A 24,141-nucleotide genomic window follows, 5' to 3' on the forward strand; every position below is an offset into this window, starting at 1 on the left:
AACCATCAATAATATTATCATATGGCAATAAGAAACAACTATTGTAGCTTGCAAAGACAAATGGTTTAAGTTACAGATGTTGGTATGTTTGGGCCGACAGCAGCGGAGTATTATTAAATAAAGCTTAATCTTAATGAAAACAATATCAGGTCGACAAACAGAAAAGATAATTATGTAATTTACAATTGAACAGTACAATTTTTTTTTTATTACCATAAAACAAAATAGGTAGGTGATTAATATTTTCGATTAGTATAGCTAAAACAATAATTATTTCATATATATAGCAATACAAAACCGCATATCATAAAATTGTGAATACCCTTTACGCAGTTAGTAGGAATGGTAGCTCATTAATAATAGTTTTGTACAATTTCTCATGTCGCATAATATGGATTTATGTAAATTTCAAAACTTACCCCTTGTACTAGTGGGGTTTCGGGGGGGGGGGGGGGGAGGGGCGTGGAAATGGAATTTGGATTTAATGGACTTATATTTTTCAACAGTTGATATAAATTTTCATACGGATAACAAACACTGCAATCCAAATCATCATGTTTTGTGATCCGATACAGAACAACATGTACCTACTATACCTATGCCTATTATTTTAGGTTAATTGTATGTACATTGTCTATTAAATGTTAATACAATAAAATGAAACTATGAGACCTCCATCTAGAAGCTTAAATTTAATGGTTTTTTTTATCTCCGTCAAGTCTGGCCTACAACACAGTATATAGTAAGTAGAATAGAAATTTGCCAATGAAGTCAAGTAAATGTAGAAGTTTACAAAATCGCATTACAATAATATATGTGTACAACAATGAAAATAATATATAATAAATACATAGTAATTATCTGTTTGACGGTTTTTCTTTTTATTAAATTTTAAATATGAACTTAACTCTACGCAACTCAGATTTAGCATTGGCAACAAATTTATCTGAACTAGTCCGACTTGGGTATTTCCCAAATAAGTTTAAAGGACAAAATTATAATTAGTACAGTAATGAGATTTCTTTATTGGTTACTTTTTTTTTTTTTATCAGACAAAAACTTTAGCAGTACTTGAGCGTTTTAAAATTGACGACAACTCCATTCCATAGTTTTTAACAATTTATTACAAAATAGTTTAAAAAAATTTAGCTTTAAAAAATTTCACAATTCGCGTCGACTAAACAAAAAAATATATATAATATATCCAGTACTTAGCTTAAACCAGTACAGTTCAAATAATGATATCACATTCAGATTAAATAACTGTTTTGGCCCAACTTTGCTAACTTCTGTTATATACTGTACCCACTTGCTTTGAATTGTGCCGATTTGTATAGAAATTTAGTATATTATGGCCTATTAAATTAACAAAAAATAAGTGTACCAAATTTAAACAACATTGAACCCTTTTTTGGGTTTTTTATGCTTTTATGTACAAATGTCCAATATAACTTGTTTTATAAAAAACATCGTAGTGTTAACATAAATCATAAGTTGAAAATATTTTAGAATTAGACATCAAATGAAAGCTCTGATGTGCATCAGCTGTAAATGGTAGGAAATATACAAACATCGATAAAGCATTGCTTATTGTAATTATAACACACTGTAGTGTCACTCGAGATCCAACTACAGTCTAATTCCCACCCCTAAGTCCTAAGACTACTACTAAAAGTAATAAATAGCGCTTTAAATAAAAAATATTCCATAAAAATTTGTGACTAATTCGAGTATTTTTAACATAGTTATAATAGAGAGTCGTTATTTTACGTTATGGTTAACACTAACAGCTGTGTTCAGAGATTCCAATCCTAAGTCCTACGGTACTATTTGTAAGATCTCATATTATGTTTCCAATCACATAAAAACATAAGACCGTGAAAGAATTTTTATGGGTTGTAGTACACTTAAACTATAATTAAATATAAAATTTAAGAAAAAAAAAGAAAAAAATTTAAATACAGTTAAAAATTAGAAAATAAATCCCAACGTTGTAAAATCAATAAGTTAAATACAAAAAAAAAAAAAACAAAAAATAATGAACTTTGTTTTACTTGATAAGACTTACAATATTTTTGCATAGTTGATAAATATTATTAAATGATAAAAATTGGTGTTTTTTTTTCTTAAATATATTGTACAATAATTATTAGGTGTTTGTTAAACTGTTATGAAAAAAATAAACAACGATCAAGACGGTGTCGGCAGTAAGCGTGTGACTTATTCGAATGGTTTAGAAAAAAAAAACTCTTAAAATTTTAATTGAAATCCGAACGAACGAAAAAACTATTTGTATATTTACAAAATGATAATCATTTGGTAAAATATTATATTCTATTAAATAAGTATAATTAATTATATTTATGGTTTTTTACACATTAAAAAAATAATCAGCACCCGAGTAAAATAATAATTAACTAAATATTATTTACTGACTAATTATTTTGTAATAAGTATTACAGTTTTCTTATTTGCCGAAAATTAAAAAAAAAATCACAACAAAAACTTGCACATAAACAAGTTATTAACATTTCACTTGAAAAAAAAATATATATAAATTGTATAATAATTAGTTAATAATAATATTGCATTACAAATAAAAAATTAAAATAATTTTTTCACATTTAACTATATATATATATGGATATAAAAGGAAAATATTATTTTTCGAAAACGTTTATGCCTATTAACATTAGCTAATAATTAATTATTTATAGCAACAAAATAATTTTAATTGTGTTCCCAAAATTTAAAGATAAAATTAAAACACAAAACTTACCCAAACTCTATTAAAAACTTAGAATTCCGTGAATTTAAAAACAAAATAACAAAATTCCACCCATAGTGATTTTGGTGGAAAATAAAAAAATAAAATATAGGTAAGACGGCAACCGTTTGTTTGATTTACCATAATATGTCTTTGAACCACGACTGCGAACTGGAACCGCTCGAGTTGTGTTCGGCTGAAAAACAATTAGCTATTATTTTCTGTGTAATGATGTTGTTATTTTTTTTTTTTTTGAGTATTCATAAGCTCAATGAAATCCAAAATAATTTTGGGCATATACAAAAAATAGCTGGGCTAAAACAAAACAAAGCTGGGTTTTTTTTTGGAAAATTGTTCAATAGTATGACAAAGAAAACAGCGTATGATAATCCTGTAATAATACTATTTTAATGACATTTTCTTAATCAAATATTGTCTATAAGCTATTAATTTTAAGCCAAGTATTATGTAAAACACCAGCTGCGTTTTTTTTGCCTCTTATAAAGATCAAGTTGGGTATTTTTTTTGTTACCCGTCGAGGGAAGCGATTGTGGCGACGACGTATCCTTGGGTACGGCTGCTGGATTTGAATCTCGACTGTGCAACTGCATTTGAGATACATGTCTACGTTCTTGATCAGTGTACAAGCCATAATCTTTTTTATACTGCAGTCCACGTAACTCTTCGATCCTTTAAATATACATTATCGATATATAAAAAATAATTTTTAAAGTACAAGTTTATTTTGTATTCTTTTGTATAATTGTTGTCAAAAAGACAGCTTTTCTCATTGTGTACAATTTAAAAAAAAAAAATGATAAATACTTGTCATCCATTATGTTTTGCGGTTGTTGCTGAGGACAGTTTTTTTGGTCTTCGCAAACTTGTTGAATTTGTCTAATAGCGTTCGACAGTCTCAACTGCAGCGTATCGCGTTCTTCCAATAGCTTAACAAAAACAAGTATCGAGTAATAAATTAGCCGTTATCAATTCACTCACATACTAAGATCCAAAATAATTAACCCTTTTAGTCTCCAGGCTCATTACAATGTGCTCAACTTTGTTTTATTATAATTTTTTTTTTTAATATTATATTTGTGATAATATTCACACATGTGATAACGATTTAACTTAATAGAAAAACATACAATTGTGTAATATACAATAAAAACATCAAAGAAATTAAAAAAAAAAAATGTTCTCTAAATTTAATTTGGGACCGGTTAGGTTAGGTTAAATACTCACTCTGGTGAGCTCCAACGTGAGTTCGTCACATCGTACGTCTCTCTCATGAACGGCAGCCAAAGCCCTGTCGAGTTGGTCTCGTACTTGTACAATGGAATTTTCAACGTTGTTGGCGTTTCTATTGCAATAATCCCATTCCAATTTCTGGATTTTCTCCGTAAGGAATTCTATTAAACGATCTCTTTCGGCTATGGACCGCTGCTGAAGGTCTTGGTTTTCTTCGCTTGCGTTTACATTGGACTCTAAGGTATTGGTAACCGGCACGGGCAACGATAGCGGGGCGGCATTTGAGATGGTTGGCGGCTCGTCGTGGAACAGCTGCTGTGTGTCGCCTTGTACAGCGGGTTCATCATCGTTGTCACAGTCAATAGACGATGGTTTATTGTTCACTTCCGACGGTAAATTACTAAAATTATCTAAATTACAGCTTTTCAATTGGTCGTAATCGTTTTGAAGTATTTGATACTTTTCCTCAACTGCCGCCAAACGTCGACTAAGTTCCAGTTTTTCATACATTAGATTTTCCAATTCGTTTTGACAGTGCGACATGTCTTCAGCGTGCGTTTCACTTTCGCGTACGAACCGTTGTTTTAACCGATCGTATCTTTCACGCTCTCGTTTTAGATCGTCGACTAAGGTTGTGATTTTCCTTTCTAGGTTAAAGGTTTCGTCAATATTGTTTTCACGATCGCTTACTGGTGCTTGTTGGATTCTTAGTTGTTTGTATTTGGCTTTTAAGCTGTTGTATCGACGCTGTAGAGATTTCAATTCGCTTTCCCCACCTTCGGTTACTACGCTACTGTTGTGTTTGGCATTTACTTCTTTATATTCAGCTCTTAAGACACTCGGTTCACCTTTCACTTCTTGATTTGTCAGAGTTTGTGTACAAGAGTCGTTAGTGTTAATACAATTGTTGTACAACTTCTGTTTCCACAGTTGCGATTGCGTCGTTTCTCGTTTCTTATTGCATTCAGCTTCGGATTGTTGTTGTTTTAAAATTTCATTTTCTGCTTTGAGTTTTACATTTTGATCGTTCAGACGTTGTAGTTGTTCTTGTTTCAATTCTATAGATTTCTTTTGCATAGTTGATTTAACGTTTTCCACAGCTTCGAATATCAATTTGTCCACTTCGGTCTGCGCTATTAGTTTTACTTCAGGAAGACTAGCGCTTGCGTTTCTATTGTCGTTGCTCGTTTCCAGGATGTTTACAGCGTTGGTAAATGTTGTCTGTAAATAGTTTTCTAGTTCATCGTCGTTAATTGCGTTCTGGGCAAATATTTGACCGATGACTTGACGTAAATCGGCAACATCGTAGGGCTGTTCAAACAACAATGACAGATTTTGAAATACATTTTTTAGAGCACACATCTGATGACTTTGTTGATCACGGAATGATTTCGAATCGTTTACAAGTGTGTTAATCAATTTATGACATTCCTGAAGGTCTTGGTCACACTGACTAAGAACCGGGCCAATGCGCTCAGAGTTGATGTTTTGTTGCGGTACCGTTGTATTGCGATTCTCAAGTTCTTCCTTCAGCGTTTGAACTTGTTGTTCCAGTCCTCGACAAGTGGCTTCACACTCTTTCAGCGCTTTGGCTTTGGCCACCAACAAGTGCTTTTGCTTTTGAAACCGGTCCGTTAACAATTTATACTGTTGTTCCAAGTTTTCATCGTTCGGTAAACGTTTTAACTTCTCAGCCAGTTCAGAGTTTTCGTTCCTCAGCGCATTCAAATCGATATCCAATTGAGCGGCTTTCTCTTGAAAATGTTTTAGCAGTTCGTTGGACTGCGACAGACGAATATCGTTTTCGTTGATTCGAGCCTCCAAGGCCGGCCGTTCTTTCGTCACAAACTTGTCGTTTTCTTTCATAATAGTTTTCAAACGATCCTTGAGTCGTTCCACAGTCGCATTCAAGTTGGTAAGTTGTTGTTCTTTTTCCCCGAGACCGTTGATTAGGGTCGGTCGTTCTTCGGCTACATACGCGTTGTTTTCTTTTGTCAGTGCCGTTACACGATTTTTCAGCTCATCGATAACGCTGTTTAAATTTGAAATACTTGTTTCGTTTTCGCCAATGCGAGTCACCAAAGACGGACGTTCGTTGATCAAAAATTTGTTTTCTTTTGAAACACTATCGAGCTGCTTTTGGAGACCTTCGACAGTCATAGTGAACGCCGCATTATTCTCTTCGAGACGACTCGTTAACGCAGAACATTCGTTTGCGTACAAATTTTTCTCTCGCATGACAACTTCCAACTGGTTTGTAAGTTGGCCAACATACGATTTTAATTCTGTAATTTTTTCATCGTTTTGTTTTTTCAGCGAATCTAAGGCGGATGCATCCGTTTGGGAAGATTTTAGCTGACCGATAACGTCGTTCATTTGATTAATTTGAGCTTCGTATTTATTCACCACACTGATCAACTCGTCGATTCTTTCTTCTAGTTGACTGTTTTCCATTTTCAATGTAACTAAATTTTCAATTTGTTCGTTCAAAGCGATATTTGTGCTTTTCAACTCATCGTTTTTAGTTTGCAAGTCTTCTATGGTCACCTCCAAGTACGACAAATGGGTTCGTAGGCGATTGTTTTCTTCGGAAACACTTTGTACACGAGTGTCCTTGGTATCGGTTAAGTTGGCTTTGGTCATTTCCAACTCATTGGTTAATTCCATATTTGCAGAATTCAACTGGCTGTTACTGTTTTGTAACTCTTCAATGACGTTCTCCATAAGCGTAGCTCGATCTTTGTCCTTCAAGTACGCCTCCTTCAGTTGAGTCCAACGATTCTCCATTTCCTGAACAAGACCGAGTTGACTTTGCAATTGTTTGTTTAACGAATCATTTTCACCGAGTAATCTTTCAGTCTCTGTCTGAAATTCTGAAAAAAAAAAAATAATAATTATAAGTTAAATTTAAAAATTGTACAGTAATTTTCATTCGATGGGAAGTTGATTTTTTTTGTTTGAGGATTTATATTTTAGATGTAACTTTAGGACTTCAGAACTGAAAATTAGACTGATGGTAGATAAATGTTTGAAAAAACTACTTATTTTTGGGCAAAGTATGTGTAAATTAAAACATTTTAAATACAAATAAATGTTAAGAAAAAACAAGAATAGACTTTAAAAAAGTATTAATAAAAAATGTAATTTAAGAAATATTAAATAAAATCTTTTTTGGTAAATACTTTTACTTTAAATAACATTATAATGAGTATTTTTATTAATAGGAAAAACGTTAAAAATAATACTAAATATGTATTTTTTTTTAATAAACCCCATTTTTTTTGTTGTTATTTAAACAAAAAAGTTAAATGAAAATAACGATGACAGTTGGGCATAAAAAAAAAACTTATTAACTTTATAGGCTTATTAAAAATGTTGTTAACGCAACAATATTTTACCATTAATTTTCTGATGTAAGATACGATTGTCTTCGATAAGTTTTTCTTGTCCTTCACCGTCGATGGTTTGTTCCAATTTTGTATCTGATAATTTCTCCAAATTGTCTCGTAAACTCGTTTCTTCCTGACGTAGTTTCTCTATCTCTTCTTTCAAACCGCAGTTTTCCACTTTGAAGCTTTCCGCTTCACAAGCAATGGCCGTTAAATCATTTACTTTAGCCGCTATCAATTCATTGTTAGCGTTAGCTTTTTCCAATTCGCCTTGCAATACTTCGTTGTCGTGTTGTAACACCTTCATCGCTTTTGAGCACTGCGTATTCTCCTGTTTCAATTGATTGTATTGGAACATGAGTTTTTCAATCTTATCGGCTTCCGACGATTCTTTGGCGGCTTGATTACGCACAGAAGCAACGAGTTCGTCGTGAGCAATTGAAAGCTTATCGTAATCTTCCCTCAAATTCATTTTCTCGGCGTGCAAAACGGAATTTTCCTTTTGCAGATGTAAGTTTTTCGATTCCAAATATTTACAAGTCTTTTGGATTTCATCCAAGCTAAAAAAAAATATATATATATTAACTAATTTAGATTAAAATCAAAGTGTTATAAAGGTGTTTTTTTTTTTTTGGCAAACTTACTTATTACAATATTCCGTGTAATCGTCGGCGCGACGTTGTTCCAACGCTTTGATGGATTGCAAATGAGTTTTGTTTTTTTCCATCATTATCGAATTGTCCACGGCTGTCTTTTTCAATACCAGTAACTTATCTTTTTTTTCCATGTTGACCTTTATGTGTTAGAACAGACATGGGTTGTATTAGTTTATTATTTTTGATATTTTCATTTTAACTAATTTACTTCGTATTCTTGTAATTTGACGCGCAATTCTTGAATTTGTTTTTTCAACTCTTCGTTGGTTTTTTCTTGGAGACGTTTATCAATGATTTCATCCTGAAAATGTAAATTCTATTAGAAATGATTTTAAACTATTATATATACATATATATATATATAATGTATATATATTACAAAATCACTACTGACAATAAAATATTAATAGTAAAAAATACATTACATAATTCTGAATAGAAGCGGTAGAGTTCAAACGGCTGCGTAATTGACTCCGAGATTGTTGGCCATCGTAGGCGTCCAAAGACAATTGCAACGGTTCTTCTAGTTGACCAATGTATCTCGTCACTCCACTTTCGTCTAACATTATCCTAGACGTAACAGAATAATTAATCACTGTATATAAATTAAATTCAAGCTGTTGTATTAGTGGTGTTTAAAATCAGGTAAGAAAATTGTATTATCATCACTAAAGACTGCCAAAAGTAAAACTATATATTTAATTTTAAAACTATCAATAGGTACATAATAATGTATGTTGTTTTTTGTTCAATTATCAAAAACTATAAAATTAAAAAAATAATGAACCGAAAATAAAAGGAACTTGAATCTGGCTATAAAACTATGTAAAGTTATATAAATTCATTTACTAAGATAAGTATACAAGTATCTTTCGATAAATTGCATCTAATTTGACGATAACATTTGTGATATTTTTTACACTCGTTAAAATTACATGGACTTTTTATTAAAAAAAAAAAAAAAATTACAAGCTAATATTCAATTGGCTTACGAGATTTGTACTTTTTTTTTAAATTTAAATAATAGTTTTTTATATACATTATATTATGTATAGCTAACTAAAAATTAAGGTAACAAAATATGTTTGTTTTTAACATGTATAAAAATGGTTATTAAAAGCAAATACTTTTTTAATATTAATTATTGTTTTTTGGCTAACAAAATAAGGTATATTATTTTTCTTTAAACTAAAATTTGCGAATTCCTAGAATTAGTGATTTATTATATGTAAGTATTTAATATTTTACTAAAAAGCAAGAATTTCATCAATTTTTAATAGAAAAGAATGTTTTTAGAACTAAATATGGTGAAAAGAAAATATAGGTCTTTTAACACTATTTTTCTAGTTCTTAACAGTTCAATTAGTACTTTTAAGAAAACGTTAAGAAAAATGAATTGTTACTTACATTGTGAAAAACTTAACTTATAATATCTTATTATCTTAATATACCTGGGCATTATTTAAATAAATATACATTTTTTATTGAAATACAAATTAAAAAAAAAAAAATTTAATTAAATACTCAGCTAACAAATACAACTTATTGTAATTCTATTTAAACAAATTCAACTAAAAACAAGTTGATTTAAACAGTATCTCGATTATTAACAGAAAATAATAATAATAATGTGTTTACTATTTAAATAAATAAATGTCTTTTAACAAAATATTATTTGAAGTTTAAACTGAGAAACTATTTCAAAAAATAATCCAATAAAGTGAATCCGCCTTTATAGCGTTATAGATTTTCTAATCTACGATTCATTTTAATAATACAAACCTATCGTCTTCTAAACACTGCCGCAGTATAACCGATCGGCTGGAGCTTACATCAGCATCTAACGGATAAAGAGAATCCATGCTTGTGGTCGACAAAGAAGACGTGCATCGAGGCAGTGGAGTACCCGATCGGCTGGCCGATTGCTGATGCCTAATGCGATATTTCTCCAAACGCTTACCAAGTTCCTAAAAAATAAAAAATTTAATTTATTTAATTATTTTTTATGGCATTAAGTAAAAAAAAATATTGACTGAATTAACCCAATCAAAAAATATTTTTATTGTGATTTTTCTAATTGTTGTTTGTATCAAAAAAGTTATATTGTGTAATGTTTCTTTATTGTTCTGCTATAAATCCAGGTTTTTTTTGTGTTTATGTAAAAGCTTTGGCCATTGTCTCAACTTAGTTTTTTTTTTTGATCGAAAAAAAAAATAATAACTTTTTTTGCTATTATAACTAAATTCTAACTCAATTCAAAATGAGTAATAAGTAAGTAAAAGTATAGAAAAATTTTTACAAAATCTTAACTTAAAGGTGATGTGTAATTATTAGTTCAGTAGTTAGGACTCTTTTTTGGTAGTTAAATTATTTTTCAAAGTATCACAGCATCCTTGACAGCGATTAAAAAAAAAATTTATGTTAAGTTGAGTTTTACGCGGATTATTTGTTCTCAGGCTTCATATATAGTTCAGGAAAGATTTTCATACACATAATAAATGACAAAATTATCTATGCTCCAGTACCCGTATTTTTTCGATATACCTAATACAACCAACGCTATAACATTTATAAAAAAGTCAAAAAAGTCCTTTTTTAATTAATTAATTATTCAATAACTGGTTGAAATATTTAAAAAAACGGCCATGGTAGAGCTTAGACAATGATGTTTTCTGTATTATGTGAAAATTTGGTTTCTTAGTTTCATTACAGCCTTTATAAAATTAATTTGCCCAAGGCGGGTTTTTTGAAGAAAATAACGGATGTGTGACGTCCTCTTCAGCGGTTTGCGTAGATCATTTTAAAAGCAAACGATGATAAAATTTAAGTTAGTTACTTGTTTTTATTTAAGAACATTTTATTCGCTACCGATAAGAATTTTTTTTTCTCAAGCAAATTATTTATTAGTGTAAATTAATTTTACATGTTACAGTTTTCATTGTGCTTATTCGTACCAATTAAATAATCCACAGACTGGTTTAAAACCTGTAGTTAGTTACTAAGATGTTAGCAACTTTCGTAACTGACGCCAAATAAACGATGAATAACGAGCTCACTACATCTGGCAAATACCACTCGCTTTTGTGATTTTTTATTATAAGGGGCTTACGTGAATAATAACAATATTTTGCTTATCAATGTTATCGTTAACATATTATGATAATTACCGTTATTTGTTTGTTATTCAATGAAATATAAAACCTACAGTGTTTAAGTTACTATAACTTTTCAGTTATAGGAGTTGAAGAAATTTCTAATCTCCGATAAGAAGCGCAATAGTTTTTAAAATAGCCGACGGTTAATTTTCTTACTTTAAAACGTTTGATTTCGTCGGTACTGGAATCCGTACCGAACAAATACTCATTTTGTTCTTTACTTGCGACATCGTCGTCTTCTCCGTCATCTCCGCCGGCCGATATCATGACTGGTCCGGTCGGACGTTTCGTTGTGGTACGACTAAAAATTAGAAAAATTAACGTAACGGTAAATTCGTAGTCACAATGACATTAGCACTCACAGATTGGCGTTCGGGCAATCAGCGGTATTCAACTGAAACGAAACGACAGCATGATGTCAACACTATAATAAATCGACCGGAATTGAATAATATATTAATGCATAATTGGGTAAGGAAAAAAAAAATAACGATACAAAATATTATGTGATTATCTTACGGCACTTGACGATGTACGCCGAACATTGGTAATTCTGTATTTCACACGCAGATTAGCTGATTAATTGTCTACGGTGTTTGTTGAACGTTGATTATAATATTATAGATGAGTTTTATTAATTTTTTTTCAACTAATAAGTAAGCGACAGCTCACAGCGGTAAATAATCGTTGTAATGCTCGTAATGCAAATGATAACGTTTTGGTTTTTTTTTTTTTGTTATCACAGTTTGATAACAGACTTCCCGTCTGTTGACCGGACTGCGGTCCGAAACGGAAAAATAAACAATTTATTACAAAATAATATAAACGGCGTTATTACAGTTTGGAAAATATTATGCGAGCAACGCGAAACGTTTAAGGTGAATAATCAAATAAATACAATCATCGACGATAATTATTGAACGCCCGTGTCCACATACCAGCCAAGTCATTATCGATAATGGTCGTGAAAAGCCACGAATTCAAAACACAGGTTAAGTGAAAATAATATGTGAATACATTTTGATTTTTTTTTTTTTTAAACGTGGCAATCGAGTCGTGTCACTTTACTACAATACACACACACACACACACACCAATTCAATTACAATGTTTACGGTTTTTTTTTTTTTTACTAGTTATATATAAACCTCTATATGAATATATTATTGTTATAATTTAAACGGGTTTTGTGTAATGGTATAATACTAATTACCAGACCAATATTACTCGTTTGACGGCCACGTAGTTAGCCGGCCAGACGTATACCAGCAGCCGGCGGCAAAATTTTGATAACGGAAAATATTGTCATGGCGTTGGTGTATGTTGTGCTGCCAATACCGTGTAATTCTAAGGGGCAGAACATAATATATTCCCTCGTTAACCGACGCGACGATAGTTTTATTTTTTTTTACAATATCAAACAACCTATTCATTTACACGATTATTGAGCAGGAGAAAAGGGTTGTTTTAAAAAATTCAGTTTCTTGTAATTAAATTTGAAAAATGGCAATATTTATCATTTTATTACATAAAAAAAGGAAAACTAAAAAAAAACCCACATAACCTTACATAAGATAAACCTTATAGCTAAAGAAGCTGTTTATCTTTGCAAACTGAAACCAGACCTTGCTAAGTAGTCGAAATTTTGTCAGAACTTTTGGTCTAAAGCGTCAAAAAAACTTACCAATTTCAATTCCCTCAAGATTTTTATCATGTGAAAGAAATTTTATTTTTTATTTTATTTAGCAACACTTCAAAAAACAATATTTTTCTCTTATTACATTACATTAATTACAACTTGATATTATATAAACATTGTGTTAATATATTTTTTTTTTAATTTTAATTAACATACTATAACTATAATGAAATAAAGTATTCCATGTTAATGATGAACATTACACGGTTATGTTCAATAGTTTGAACAGCTTAAGTAAATAATTAAATTTTCCAGATTTATTCGACAACACGTGCGACTAAAAATTGCAATTATATTCGCTGATTTTTTCTTTTATTTCATTAAAACTTGATTTATGTACAAACGCCGTGGTGGTATTAGTTTAAAATTTGAATGTAATGAGCGGCGGACATTTTGACTACGTCCATAAAATGCAAAAACACTTTATACACTATCGGCATGAATTCTTTAAATTCGGTTAAATAGTCATCGAATTCGTTGACGATTGTCAACAGCAAATCGTTAGTAGACAGTTGGCGTACGTTAACGTTGAAAGTGAGCCGGTCGATTCCGCTCGTGTTGGCACCGTTCAAATCGTTTAGGATCTCGTTGGCCCTTGTCCTCACTCTTGCCAAAATGTCTTTTATGTCGACGGTGTTAATTGTGCTGGAAACCTCGAATTCTGATATGATAACCACGAGAAAATCATCTTTGAACGCCGTCAACGTCAGCGCGGCAAAGATAACGTTGTACACAAGTATTTTTATGTCCATCAGTGTCTGTTTGTCGAGTATGGATAATAATTGTTTTTCATAAACATACAGTATGACCGAAAGGTGACAATAAATTCTAGCATCGATAATGCTGATCAACAAGTGTTGGTGGTCGAGGCGACCGTACGGATGGTAAATCCACGAGCGGTTTTGCACGAACTTTCTGGTAATAACCACCTCGACATCATGTCGGTGTTTCGCCCTACTCCAATCGACGCCGACTTGGGTTATTGGTCTGAACAACAACTGTCGTTGGTCTTCCCAAAACGGTTGTAGGTAGAAAACTTGCAATGTAGTACTGTAATCGGCGTCGGGTAGAACGCCCGAAAACCCCCTATGTTCGCATAGATAGCTGAACATATTTTTGTAAGTACTCCACTTTTTCGAAACGAAATCCGAAATCCTAACTCCAAAGCCATTTGCCCGTTTGTACATTTCCAAACAGTAACAGATGAATTATAATTTCGGCTTCCTGTTTAAGACGTTTGACATTGTCCTCGTAGTTGACGAAAGGTTCTCCGCTTTTCAACTTTTTGACTATGCTCCTCAAGTGCAATATGTTCGAGTTTACAATTACACAATAACTGCGTTTGATGTCCTGAGCTCTTTTCTCCAATTTAGCCTGGCTTTTTAATGTTAATTGGTAAATTGTTATATTGGTGACGACACCGGGCGTTGACAGAATTCTGTGGTCTGCTGTTTTAATATCAATGGGGTTTTTGTTGAATGTTTTCACATTATTCATAATACATAAATATTTTTCAGGAAATACTTGACTGTAAAATCTTGTAGGATTAATCTGAAAAATTATATATAAATTAAAATAAAGCCAATACAGTGGGGACGGGAGAGGAAATATGTCTATAGGCTTTTTTTAGATTGAAAGTGATAAAATCACTTTCAAATAAACTCATCGATGCGTACCAGTATAATATATATTAAAAATCGTTGTCGATAATGTGCTTAAAATTGTATTTTTAGTAATAGGGTAGATACGTTTAGGGTTGTTATTTTAGTCTGTCTATAGCAATTTATTGCCGTAGTTAACCATTTTTCTCAAATAATTAAATTACGAAAAATATATTTTTCGAATACCTGTTGATTGTTGATTCACTCACACATAACATTCTAGAAACTCACTTTGGTCAGTGTAATTTTCCCCTGCATTTTGGTTTTCTCTTAATAAAAGTTTTAATGTAGATTTTTGAGAAAATTGTACATGCTATAGTCATTGGCCATTCCAGATTTACCTTCGTCCAATTCTCTGACCTTAAGCGAATTAAAGAAAAAGTTGTCATACATTTTAAGGGAAAGGGTTGCGATATTTGTTGTCAAGGTTAATCGGTAGTGCTATGTCCTAAGAATATACTATACAAATTTGGAACTAATTGGACTAATTTTTTTTTTAATGTATGAAGCGTATGAACATCCAAAGTTGTTTGTGTATTTTTACAAAATGCTTTACTGTATCGTTTGAGCTTTTTATTGTTATAAAACATTTTAACGTTAGGAATTATATTTGTACAATGTACAACTGCTATCTACAGCAAAATATATGATCGAGATTATTTCACAGAAAAAAATTTAGTTCAACATAAGGCTTACCGGTGGTTACCTGCTGCTTCGATTATTTTTATATTTGCCGTTATAGCAAAACACCATACCACAAATGCACAAATGTTGGCAGTCATTGTTATTTTTTATAATATTTTAAATAATACTATAATAAAATACAAGTATTTCGTATGATATGTTGTAGGTATATAACACTATGCTCGTAAGACGACATACGGTAGCTTTAGGTTTTCATCGTGTTTAAATAGCATATTTAAATTAATTACATTTTTTTTTAAATTCGATTCGTCAACACTTGTTCATACAAATTAAAATGGTTTTTTTTTCGATACTTAACATATATTTTTGTTTGTTACACTATAACTTGATTTATGAACATTGTGTTATAAATTTAGCATTTTAATAGAACCATATTCTATAGAGCTCTGTAATCATATATAAATATATATTTTTATAGGTATTGCATTTGATCTTTATACATATGAATACACACATTTTCAATCAACAGTACAATTGGTATTAATATATTTAAAACTTTATTTATAGATCAATTAAGATTTTCAGAAAGGTTGAGTTTAAGGGAGCTTAGAGTAACATCAGAGTGAGAAGGTAACAAATTTTATATATTTTTGTTATACATATATATTTTTAAATTCCTTCTTCACACTACGCCTGGCAAAATTTGACAAATTCGACAATGTCTCATATCTATTCTTATACTGGAATGATTTTTTTACTGGATTTATTGACTGGAATAACTACACAACTAAAAATAAAAAAGTCTTTGGAAAAAAAAATTGTTTTCATTAAAATTTGTAATTAAAATATAATAATACAAATATGATTCGTCCAAATTCTAAGTGGGTAAACACTGTCTCAATGTCCCCTATGACGCTTTGACACTGATTTTAATGGAAAAGTAATAAGTGCACATGGTGACAGTAAAAAAGGTGAAATTAATTAAAATCAAAGTGCCTTAGTAGTGACTCAATATTTATGAAATCTGAGAAAGTTGTCAAATTCATAATTATTTAAAAAACGACTGTACTTTTTATCATTCTAACATACCAAATAAAATTTTAAAAATAACCCGCTTATCACGGTACAATACCTTTAAATAACATTTTCAATTTAGCAATAACTTCAGGAGTATAATTATTTTTTTGTTACAGTTGCAGTGAAATTCAACAAGCATGTTTCAGAAAATTATTTATATAGAAAACCTGGTAGTAATAAAATCATATTCGAAGAAAACGCTTCGAGGTGAATCTGTGGATGCTGCGGACACCACTTTGGTAATTTCTGTGCTGGTTTGGACAGTGCTTGGTTTTGTTATTTGCTATACTACAATTACTTTATATACTGAAAAAAAAAACAATCGTTTTCGATATTACAGCTTGATATATAAAAATTGGGCAATAATAAATGTTTTTATTATTTTAACTAATATTCTACAACTATAATAAAATAAAACATTTCGTGTAGGTATGTTATAATTAATACAAACCTATTATGTTTTCAATAGCATTATACGGTAGTCAATAATTTTAAATATGTTAAATTGTGTAAACACCATAAGCAAATAATTTTCCAAAATTATTCGACAACTCATAACACTAAAAAATGGAATTATAACTTGATTTAGGTACTATTGTTTTCGTGTTAATTTAAAATTCAAATGTATTTAGCAGCGGACATTTTAACTACATCCATAAAATGCAAAAACGATTTATATTGGAACGGTAAGAAGTCATTAAATTCGGTTAAATAGTCTTCGAAATCCTTTATGATTCCTATAATAAAATCGTTGGTAGACAGTTGGTGTTCGTCAACTTCGAAACCGAGCGGATCGATTTTGCTTGTGTTGGATCCGTTTAAATCGTTTAGGATCCCGTTAGCCTTTGTCCTCACTCTTGCCAACATGTCTTTTATGTCACCGATGTCGCTTATTTTTGCAAACTTAAATTCTGATATAAGAAGCACAAGAAATTCATCTTTAAACGTCGTCAACGTCAATGCGGCATATATAACGTTATATACAAGTTGTTTGATGTCTGTCAGTGTCTGTTTGTCGAGTATGGATAATAATTGTTTTTCATAAACATACAGTATGACCGAAAGGTGACAATAAATTCTAGCATCGATAATGTTGATCAACAAGTGTTGGTGGTCGAGGCGACCGTACGGATGGTAAATCCACAAGCGATTTTGCACGAACTCTCTGGTAATAACCACCTCGACATCATGTCGGTGTTTCGCCTTGCTCCAGTCTACATCGACTTGGGTTATTGGTCTGAACAACAATTGTCGTTCGTCGTCCCAAAATGGTTTAAGGTATAAAAATTCTATCATGGTATCGTAATCGCGGTCGAGTATGATGCCTAAAAAACATCCGGAATTGCACAGATCGCTGAACATATTATTATATATGATCCTCTTTTTCGAAACCAAATCACATTCTATTGCATTCGGAGGAAGGTATTTTTCAGCAATGCAATGTCCGATGAAATCCGAAACACCGGTTTGAAGTTGGTCGTCTTCGAACGGGTTTGCGTGGATAAAAGTTTTGTTGTCCTCGTACTGTCTGATGGCGTTGATTTTCAACAAAAAACTCCAAAGCCATTTGCCCGTTTCTAAATTTCCCAACAGCAATAGGTAAAGTATAATTTCAGCTTCCTGTTTAAAACGTCTAACAGCACTCTCGTTGAATACGAAAGGTTCTCCGTTTTTTAATGTTTCAACTAAGTTCTTCATGTACAATATGTTTGATTTTGCAATTAGACAAAAACTACATTTGATGTCCTCGGCTTTTTTCTCTAATTTTTCCTGGATTTTTAATTTTAGTTTGTATTTTTTAATACTGTTGACACTGCGTGTTGACAGAATTCTCTGGTCTGCGGGTGTAATAGTAATTGGATTTTTGTTGAATGTTTGAAAATTATTCACTGTACGTACATAGTTTTCAGGAGATGTTTGAATGAAAAATCGTACAGGATTTATCTAAAAAGCATTAAATATAACTTATAAAATGAGAACTTTTAACTCATTTAATAACACATTTATTTAAAAATAAAAATATAAGTTGGCCATTGTCCAATTACTATTTTGTTTGAAAATAAAATAATCTTAATTTTAATATGATGTAGTTGTTAAATGTAATTATATTGTCTGTAAATGTGATTTATAGCATAAATTCTTACCTGGTGGTTGCCTGCAGAATGGATTTTTTTTATATTTGTCATTATTATAGCAAAACACCATAATTTAAATGCACAAATGTTGGCAATCATTGTTATTTTTTATAATATGTTTAATAATTTTATATTAAAACACAAGTATTTCAGGATATAGTTAATAATACTATGCTCGTAAGACTTAAGGTTTTCATCATGTTATACTGTTTAAATAGCATAATTAAATATTAATTTTTTTTTTAATTTGATTCTAAAACACTTGTTCATACAAATTACAGTGGTTTCGATATTACATTTTCCTTTTACTACTTGACAACTTGATTTATGAACATTGTGTTACTAGTTATACATTTAAATAGCAGTGGAAAAATAGAATGAAGAACTATTACTACTATTACTTTAGGTAATAGTAGTAATTGTTTTTTACAAAAATTTTCGTTAGGTTTTTTCATGTCGATTTTTCCGTTTGTGTGCCAAAGTAAAGACATAAAAAGTCAAAATGGCTTTTATACAATTTCGACTGTGTTAATTTATTAACAGATTGATTTCCAAAAACTTTGAAGTTTTATTTTAAACTAATACAATTTTTGCCAATGAGTAAACGCTTTTTTGGTGGTATTTTAGACTTAAAATACTGACAAAATTACGTCTACATAAAATGGTCAGATTTCAATTACGTAAAGCGATTCAAGTTCTTTGACTACTTTACTAGGCTGTGTAGGATTTTCACTTGAAAAATTCAATTTCTTATTGTTAAATAAAATAACATTTTAAAAATTGTAAATACCAAAAAAACAATTTTTTACATAAAACAATCGTAAAGGTATAATAATCGTGTTAATATGTTTTTTTTTATATTTAAATTAATAAACTATAACTATAATGAAATGAATTATTCCATGTTAATGATGAACATTATACGGTTATGTTCAATAGTTTAAACAGCTTAAGTAAATAATTAAATTTTCCAGATGTATTTGACAACACGTGCGACTAAAAATTGCAATTATATTTGCTATTTTTTTTCTTTTATTTCATTAAAACTTGATTTATGTATAAACACCGTGGTATTAATTTAAAATTTAAATGTATTGAGCAGCGGGCATTTTAACCGCATCCATAAAATGCAAAAACGATTTATATTCGAACGGCAAGTGGTTGTTAAATTCGGTTAGATAGTCTTCCAAGTTCTTAATGATTCTTATTATCAAATCGTTAGTAGGCAGTTGGCGTTCGTTGTCAACGTTGAAAGTGAGCCGGTCGATTCTGCTTGTGCTGGCACCGTTCAAACCGTTTAAGATTTCGTTGGCCCTTGTCCTCACTCTTGCCAAAATGTCTTTTATGTCGTCGGTGTTGATTATGCTTGACAAACCAAATTCTGACAGAATGACTACGAGAAAATCATCTTTGAACGACGTTAACGACATTGCGGCAAAGATAACGTCATATACAAGTATTTTTATGTCCATCAGAGTCTGTTCGTCGAGTATGGATATTTGTTTTTCATAAACATACAGTATAACCGAAAGGTGACAATAAATTCTAGCATCGATAATGTTGATCAACAAGTGTTGATGGTCGAGGCGACCGTACGGATGGTAAATCCACAAGCGGTTTTGCACGAACTCTCTGGTAATAACTACCTCGGCATCATGTCGGTGTTTCGCCCTACTCCAATCGACATCGACTTGGGTTATTGGTCTGAACAACAATTGTCGTTGGTCGTCCCAAAATGGTTTTAGATATAAAAATTCTACCGTAACCAAATCACGGCCGAGTAAAATATCAGAAAACCATCCAGTACGCCTTAGAACGCGGAACATATTTTCGTATACACTCCTGTTTTTCAAAACAAAATCTGATTCCATTGCAGCCGGAGGTAGATATTTGTTAACCGTACAAGTGCCGATGAAATCTGAAATACCGGTTTGCAGTTGTTCGTCTTCGAATGGGTTTTCGTGGATAAAAGGTGTATTGTCGTAGTACTGTGTGATGGCTACGATTTTCAACAAATAACTCCAAAGCCATTTGCCCGTTTCCAAATTCGCCGTCAGTAATAGTTGAATCATCATTTCGACCTCCTGTTTAAGACGTTCTACAATACCCTCGTTGTTAATGAAAGGTATTCCGTTTTTTAACTTTTCAACTAAGTTCTTCAAAAACAAAATGTTTGATTTTGCAATTGCACAAAAACTACATTTGATGTCCTCGGCTTTTTTCTCTAATCTATCCCGGCTTTTTAATTTTGATTTGTATTCTTGAATATTGTCAATAGCTGGGTTGGTCAGATTTCTCAGGTCTGCGGGTTTAATACCAATTGGACGTCTGTTGAATGTTTTTAAATCGTTTACGGTATGCACATAATCTTCACGACACGACTGAATGAAAAATCGTACAGGAATAATCTGTAAATTATGTATATATATATATATATATGTTTATAGTTATACAAAAGTAACTTAAAAAAAATTAACTAAGTTGGATTGTTTTATTTAGTAAAATATCATTACAATCCTATAACTTATCAATTGGTTATTGTTTTTCAAAATAAAATAACCTTAATGATAGTTTGATGCAGTGGTTTTGCAAAAGTTTTTCTACAAAAAAATTATAGCTCAAAATAAATGCTTACCTGGTTGTTACCTGCTGATTCGATTGTTTTAATTTTTAACGTTATAGCAAAACAGCATAACGTAAATGCACAAATGTGTGCAATCATTGTTATAATATTTTTAACTACACTCTAATAAAACACAAGTATTTCGTATGATATGGTGTAATTAATACTATGGTACTGATCGTAACTTAATGTTTTCATCATCTTACATTGTTTTAATATCATAAGTAAATAATGGCATATTTTTTAAATTAGATACGGCAACAATTGTTCATACAAATTACTTGTACTAAATTAATTAATGGCTTTTGATATTTACATTTTATTTCAACTACTGTACAGCTTGATTGATGATGATCATTGTGTTAATAATATAAATAAAAGCGACAAATATATTTGTATTAGTCAATATTTGAACTAAGAACTTTTTTAATACATTATAAAATCACACAGACAATAAAATTGACGGTTTGATGCCCAAAATATGCTATGTGCAAATGTATAATAACTTAAATTGTATCTTTATAGTTACATTTTTATCGATTTCGGTGGGAAAGTGTTGAATTTTTTAAGATTTCTGTCCAATAATGTACTTTTATCTGTGTATTTATAGAGTTGAAATGGGTTCAGTGGTTTGGAATATAATATCTTGTGTTTGGAAAAAAAACACATTATTGTTAAAACTAAAGCCGAAGGTAGGACAAGTTCGTGTAATTATAAACACACATTAAATTAATTGGAAATAATGATAATAAAAATAGAAATATTTCACCGATTTGAAAAACTTTTCAAAACTATATATTTTACGAAATTTTGTAAACACTTGAATGTCTTGAACTAACAATTGTCTTACATACATTTACACGACTTATTAAAACTTACACTTCTAAGAACTGTGTAGTTGTTTATACTTACACGTGCAATAGGGAACTCTAGTAAAAACAATACTTTCTTAGATCTTCATCGACTTTATTCGTTCTTATTTCACACGGTATAATATGTTAAATGACTATTAAATTTATTTTTGAAATTTTATAATTTAAATATTTACCTAGGTATTTCAAATGTAAAACTATAAGTAAAGTAAATGACAATATTAGCAAATATTATTACCGATGTCGATGTGTTATATTTAAATTTATTAAAAAAATGATAGGGTGTAGACTGTAGATACTAATAAACGATTATGTATGATATTTTGAATTATTTAGATCGAAAAATATTAGGTACTAATAAATTATACACAACAAACAAGCCAAGTTTCTTCCACTAAAATCACTATGGACCTGAAAGTGTTAGCACAAATTTAAAAATAATAGTAATAATTTTATGATATTATTACAATAATTTACAATAGATATTTTACAAAATGGAATTGGTATTGATATTGAATTTGTATTATTTTAAATGAGCTAAGTGAACAAAATAATTAATTTTGGCAAACTATTTTTGAATTTCGGAGGGTTTTGGCGGCGGTTCGGTTTGTCTGGTCTATGGCAACGGTTGCTTCGTTATAATATTTTATGAACATTAAACAATAATCTGCATTGTCATAACTCATTTCATTTGTATTTGATTCGTTGATTCGCAAAGAACGGTGTGCATTTTTAAGTTTTTAACGTAGGTATTTCAACTTTTTTTGTTTTTTTTTCCAACACCGTTATGATGTCGATGTAAGTACAATAAGTCCGATTTTTTGTATTAGGTATTATAATAGCGGTAGCATTTTTTTTTTTCATTCTTACAATTTCACTTCATCCAGGTTTCCCCCCTCTTAAACTATAAATTAAACTAAGCTTTGAATCAATTTTGAACTGTTTCACATTACTTCGCGAACAATTTTTTTACAAAATATTATGATATACCACTTGACATTTTTATTTTTCCAAAACATTTTTATTAAAAATTATTTATACGCTGTTATTATAAAGTCACAACATGTAATAGTTATTTTTAGCATATGTTGTTAACTTTTGACAGAAAAACTGAAATGAAATTTGTAAATGGTTCTCCGTGAACATAATAGGTGTGGCATTTATTTTTATTTTATTTTTTATTTCGGTATGGAGCTGTTGACAAGATAATGTTTGTAAAATAATGTATTTTCATTTGTCTATTAAAGTGTCTGGGCCTAAGATATACCATAAACCGCCAAACACACTTATTTATGTAGCAAATTTGTAGATCAAAGATCGTACTTTAGATACTGGGTCAAAAATTTAAAAATTTCACACATACCCCTTTAAAATAAAGAAAAACCCCCAAAAAATGTACATGTCTTTAAATTTTAAATTATAGCTAGTTTTTTTTTTTTAATAGCCGAATTAGATCCGAAATTATATGGACTATTCTTTGGAGTTTAGTTAGTGTACTTACTACCGATATGCTTAGGAAAACCAAAAACATATAAAAAAATCCTATCCTCCAGAAGAGATGATCATTTAGGCCCTATTATGATGGCTTTTTTTTATTGTATAAAAATTATTTTTATGTCAATAATTTCAAAAATTGTATGTAATATAATAGCTTAAACAATATAATATTAATATCGGCGATGAGCGAAGCCTTTTTTTTTTTGCTGGCTGCTATTTCCCACGTTGCTAAGTAGTAGTAGGTAATTTTGTATTTTTTAATACACAGTCAGTTACTTTAACGTTATATTTGCGGATAGCAATATTTATATTCAATATTTAATTTAATTACATAAAGTTGTTTTTATTGTTTACATTTTTTTTTTTTTAAAAAGGAAAACGTTTTCAATTCAAAAGCTCGGTGGTAGCTGATATATGTACATTTCCAGATATGCAATTTTTTCAAGTGTAGGTAAGTGTTTTCTATAGGTTAATGGTTTTTTTTTTGTATGTATAATATCTAATTTTAAGAACACATCACAGCAAATGTATTATGTAGAATCCTTGTTTTAGATCATATAAAATGTTATACCTACCTATGCATTTCAAAATGGTATAACACATGGTTTTTAGGTAGTTCGCATATTTAGGCGCTTAGTACTTCTTAAGCCTAAATAATATCAAAATATATGCATAAAGTTTATGTGCAAACAAAAGATAAACTGTAACAAGGTA

At 30.4% G+C, this 24,141-nt stretch overlaps 2 protein-coding genes across 3 annotated transcripts; both read right to left on the reverse strand.

Annotated features, from left to right (window-relative positions):
* Nucleotides 1–2,620: 2,620 nt before the first annotated feature.
* LOC126836626 (uncharacterized) lies at nucleotides 2,621–12,129 on the reverse strand. 2 transcript variants are annotated; one of them, XM_050570193.1, is made up of 12 exons: nucleotides 11,738–12,129; nucleotides 11,581–11,612; nucleotides 11,375–11,519; nucleotides 9,846–10,030; nucleotides 8,489–8,633; nucleotides 8,272–8,364; nucleotides 8,052–8,200; nucleotides 7,417–7,967; nucleotides 4,013–6,891; nucleotides 3,593–3,714; nucleotides 3,300–3,457; nucleotides 2,621–2,963 (listed from the first exon to the last, which is right to left on the reverse strand). In XM_050570193.1, the coding sequence occupies exons 3-12, from the start codon at nucleotides 11,483–11,485 to the stop codon at nucleotides 2,905–2,907; spliced, it is 4,452 nt and encodes a 1,483-aa protein (XP_050426150.1). In that variant the 5' UTR covers nucleotides 11,486–11,519; nucleotides 11,581–11,612; nucleotides 11,738–12,129; the 3' UTR covers nucleotides 2,621–2,904. The 2 variants fall into 2 exon arrangements, with proteins under 2 accessions (XP_050426150.1, XP_050426149.1); XM_050570192.1 differs by having other exon boundaries at nucleotides 11,581–11,642; nucleotides 11,738–12,112.
* Nucleotides 12,130–19,444: 7,315 nt separating this feature from the next.
* Nucleotides 19,445–21,208, reverse strand: LOC126836825 (uncharacterized). The gene is made up of 2 exons (XM_050570480.1): nucleotides 21,071–21,208; nucleotides 19,445–20,843 (listed from the first exon to the last, which is right to left on the reverse strand). The coding sequence occupies exons 1-2, from the start codon at nucleotides 21,155–21,157 to the stop codon at nucleotides 19,521–19,523; spliced, it is 1,410 nt and encodes a 469-aa protein (XP_050426437.1). The 5' UTR covers nucleotides 21,158–21,208; the 3' UTR covers nucleotides 19,445–19,520.
* Between the last annotated feature and the right edge of the window lie 2,933 nt (nucleotides 21,209–24,141).

The sequence above is a fragment of the Adelges cooleyi genome, unplaced genomic scaffold (genome assembly GCF_023614345.1).
Source record: "Adelges cooleyi isolate 19-005CV unplaced genomic scaffold, UGA_ACOO_1.1 ACOO_flye_CR_arks_rails_tigmint_CR_PRNA_247, whole genome shotgun sequence".
In the NCBI taxonomy this organism is placed as follows: domain Eukaryota; kingdom Metazoa; phylum Arthropoda; class Insecta; order Hemiptera; family Adelgidae; genus Adelges; species Adelges cooleyi.

Coding starts and splice junctions, on each gene's coding strand:
- LOC126836626 (XM_050570193.1), bottom strand. CDS start 11,485: ATGATATCGGCCGGCGGAGATGACGGAGAAGACGACGATGTCGCAAGT. Junction 10,031..11,374: donor ACGAAATCAAACGTTTTAAA/GTAAGAAAATTA, acceptor TTTATTTTTTAG/GAACTTGGTAAGCGTTTGGA. Junction 2,964..3,299: donor ACAATCGCTTCCCTCGACGG/GTAACAAAAAAA, acceptor ATTGTTTTTCAG/CCGAACACAACTCGAGCGGT.
- LOC126836825 (XM_050570480.1), bottom strand. CDS start 21,157: ATGATTGCACACATTTGTGCATTTACGTTATGCTGTTTTGCTATAACG. Junction 20,844..21,070: donor AATCAGCAGGTAACAACCAG/GTAAGCATTTAT, acceptor CATAATTTACAG/ATTATTCCTGTACGATTTTT.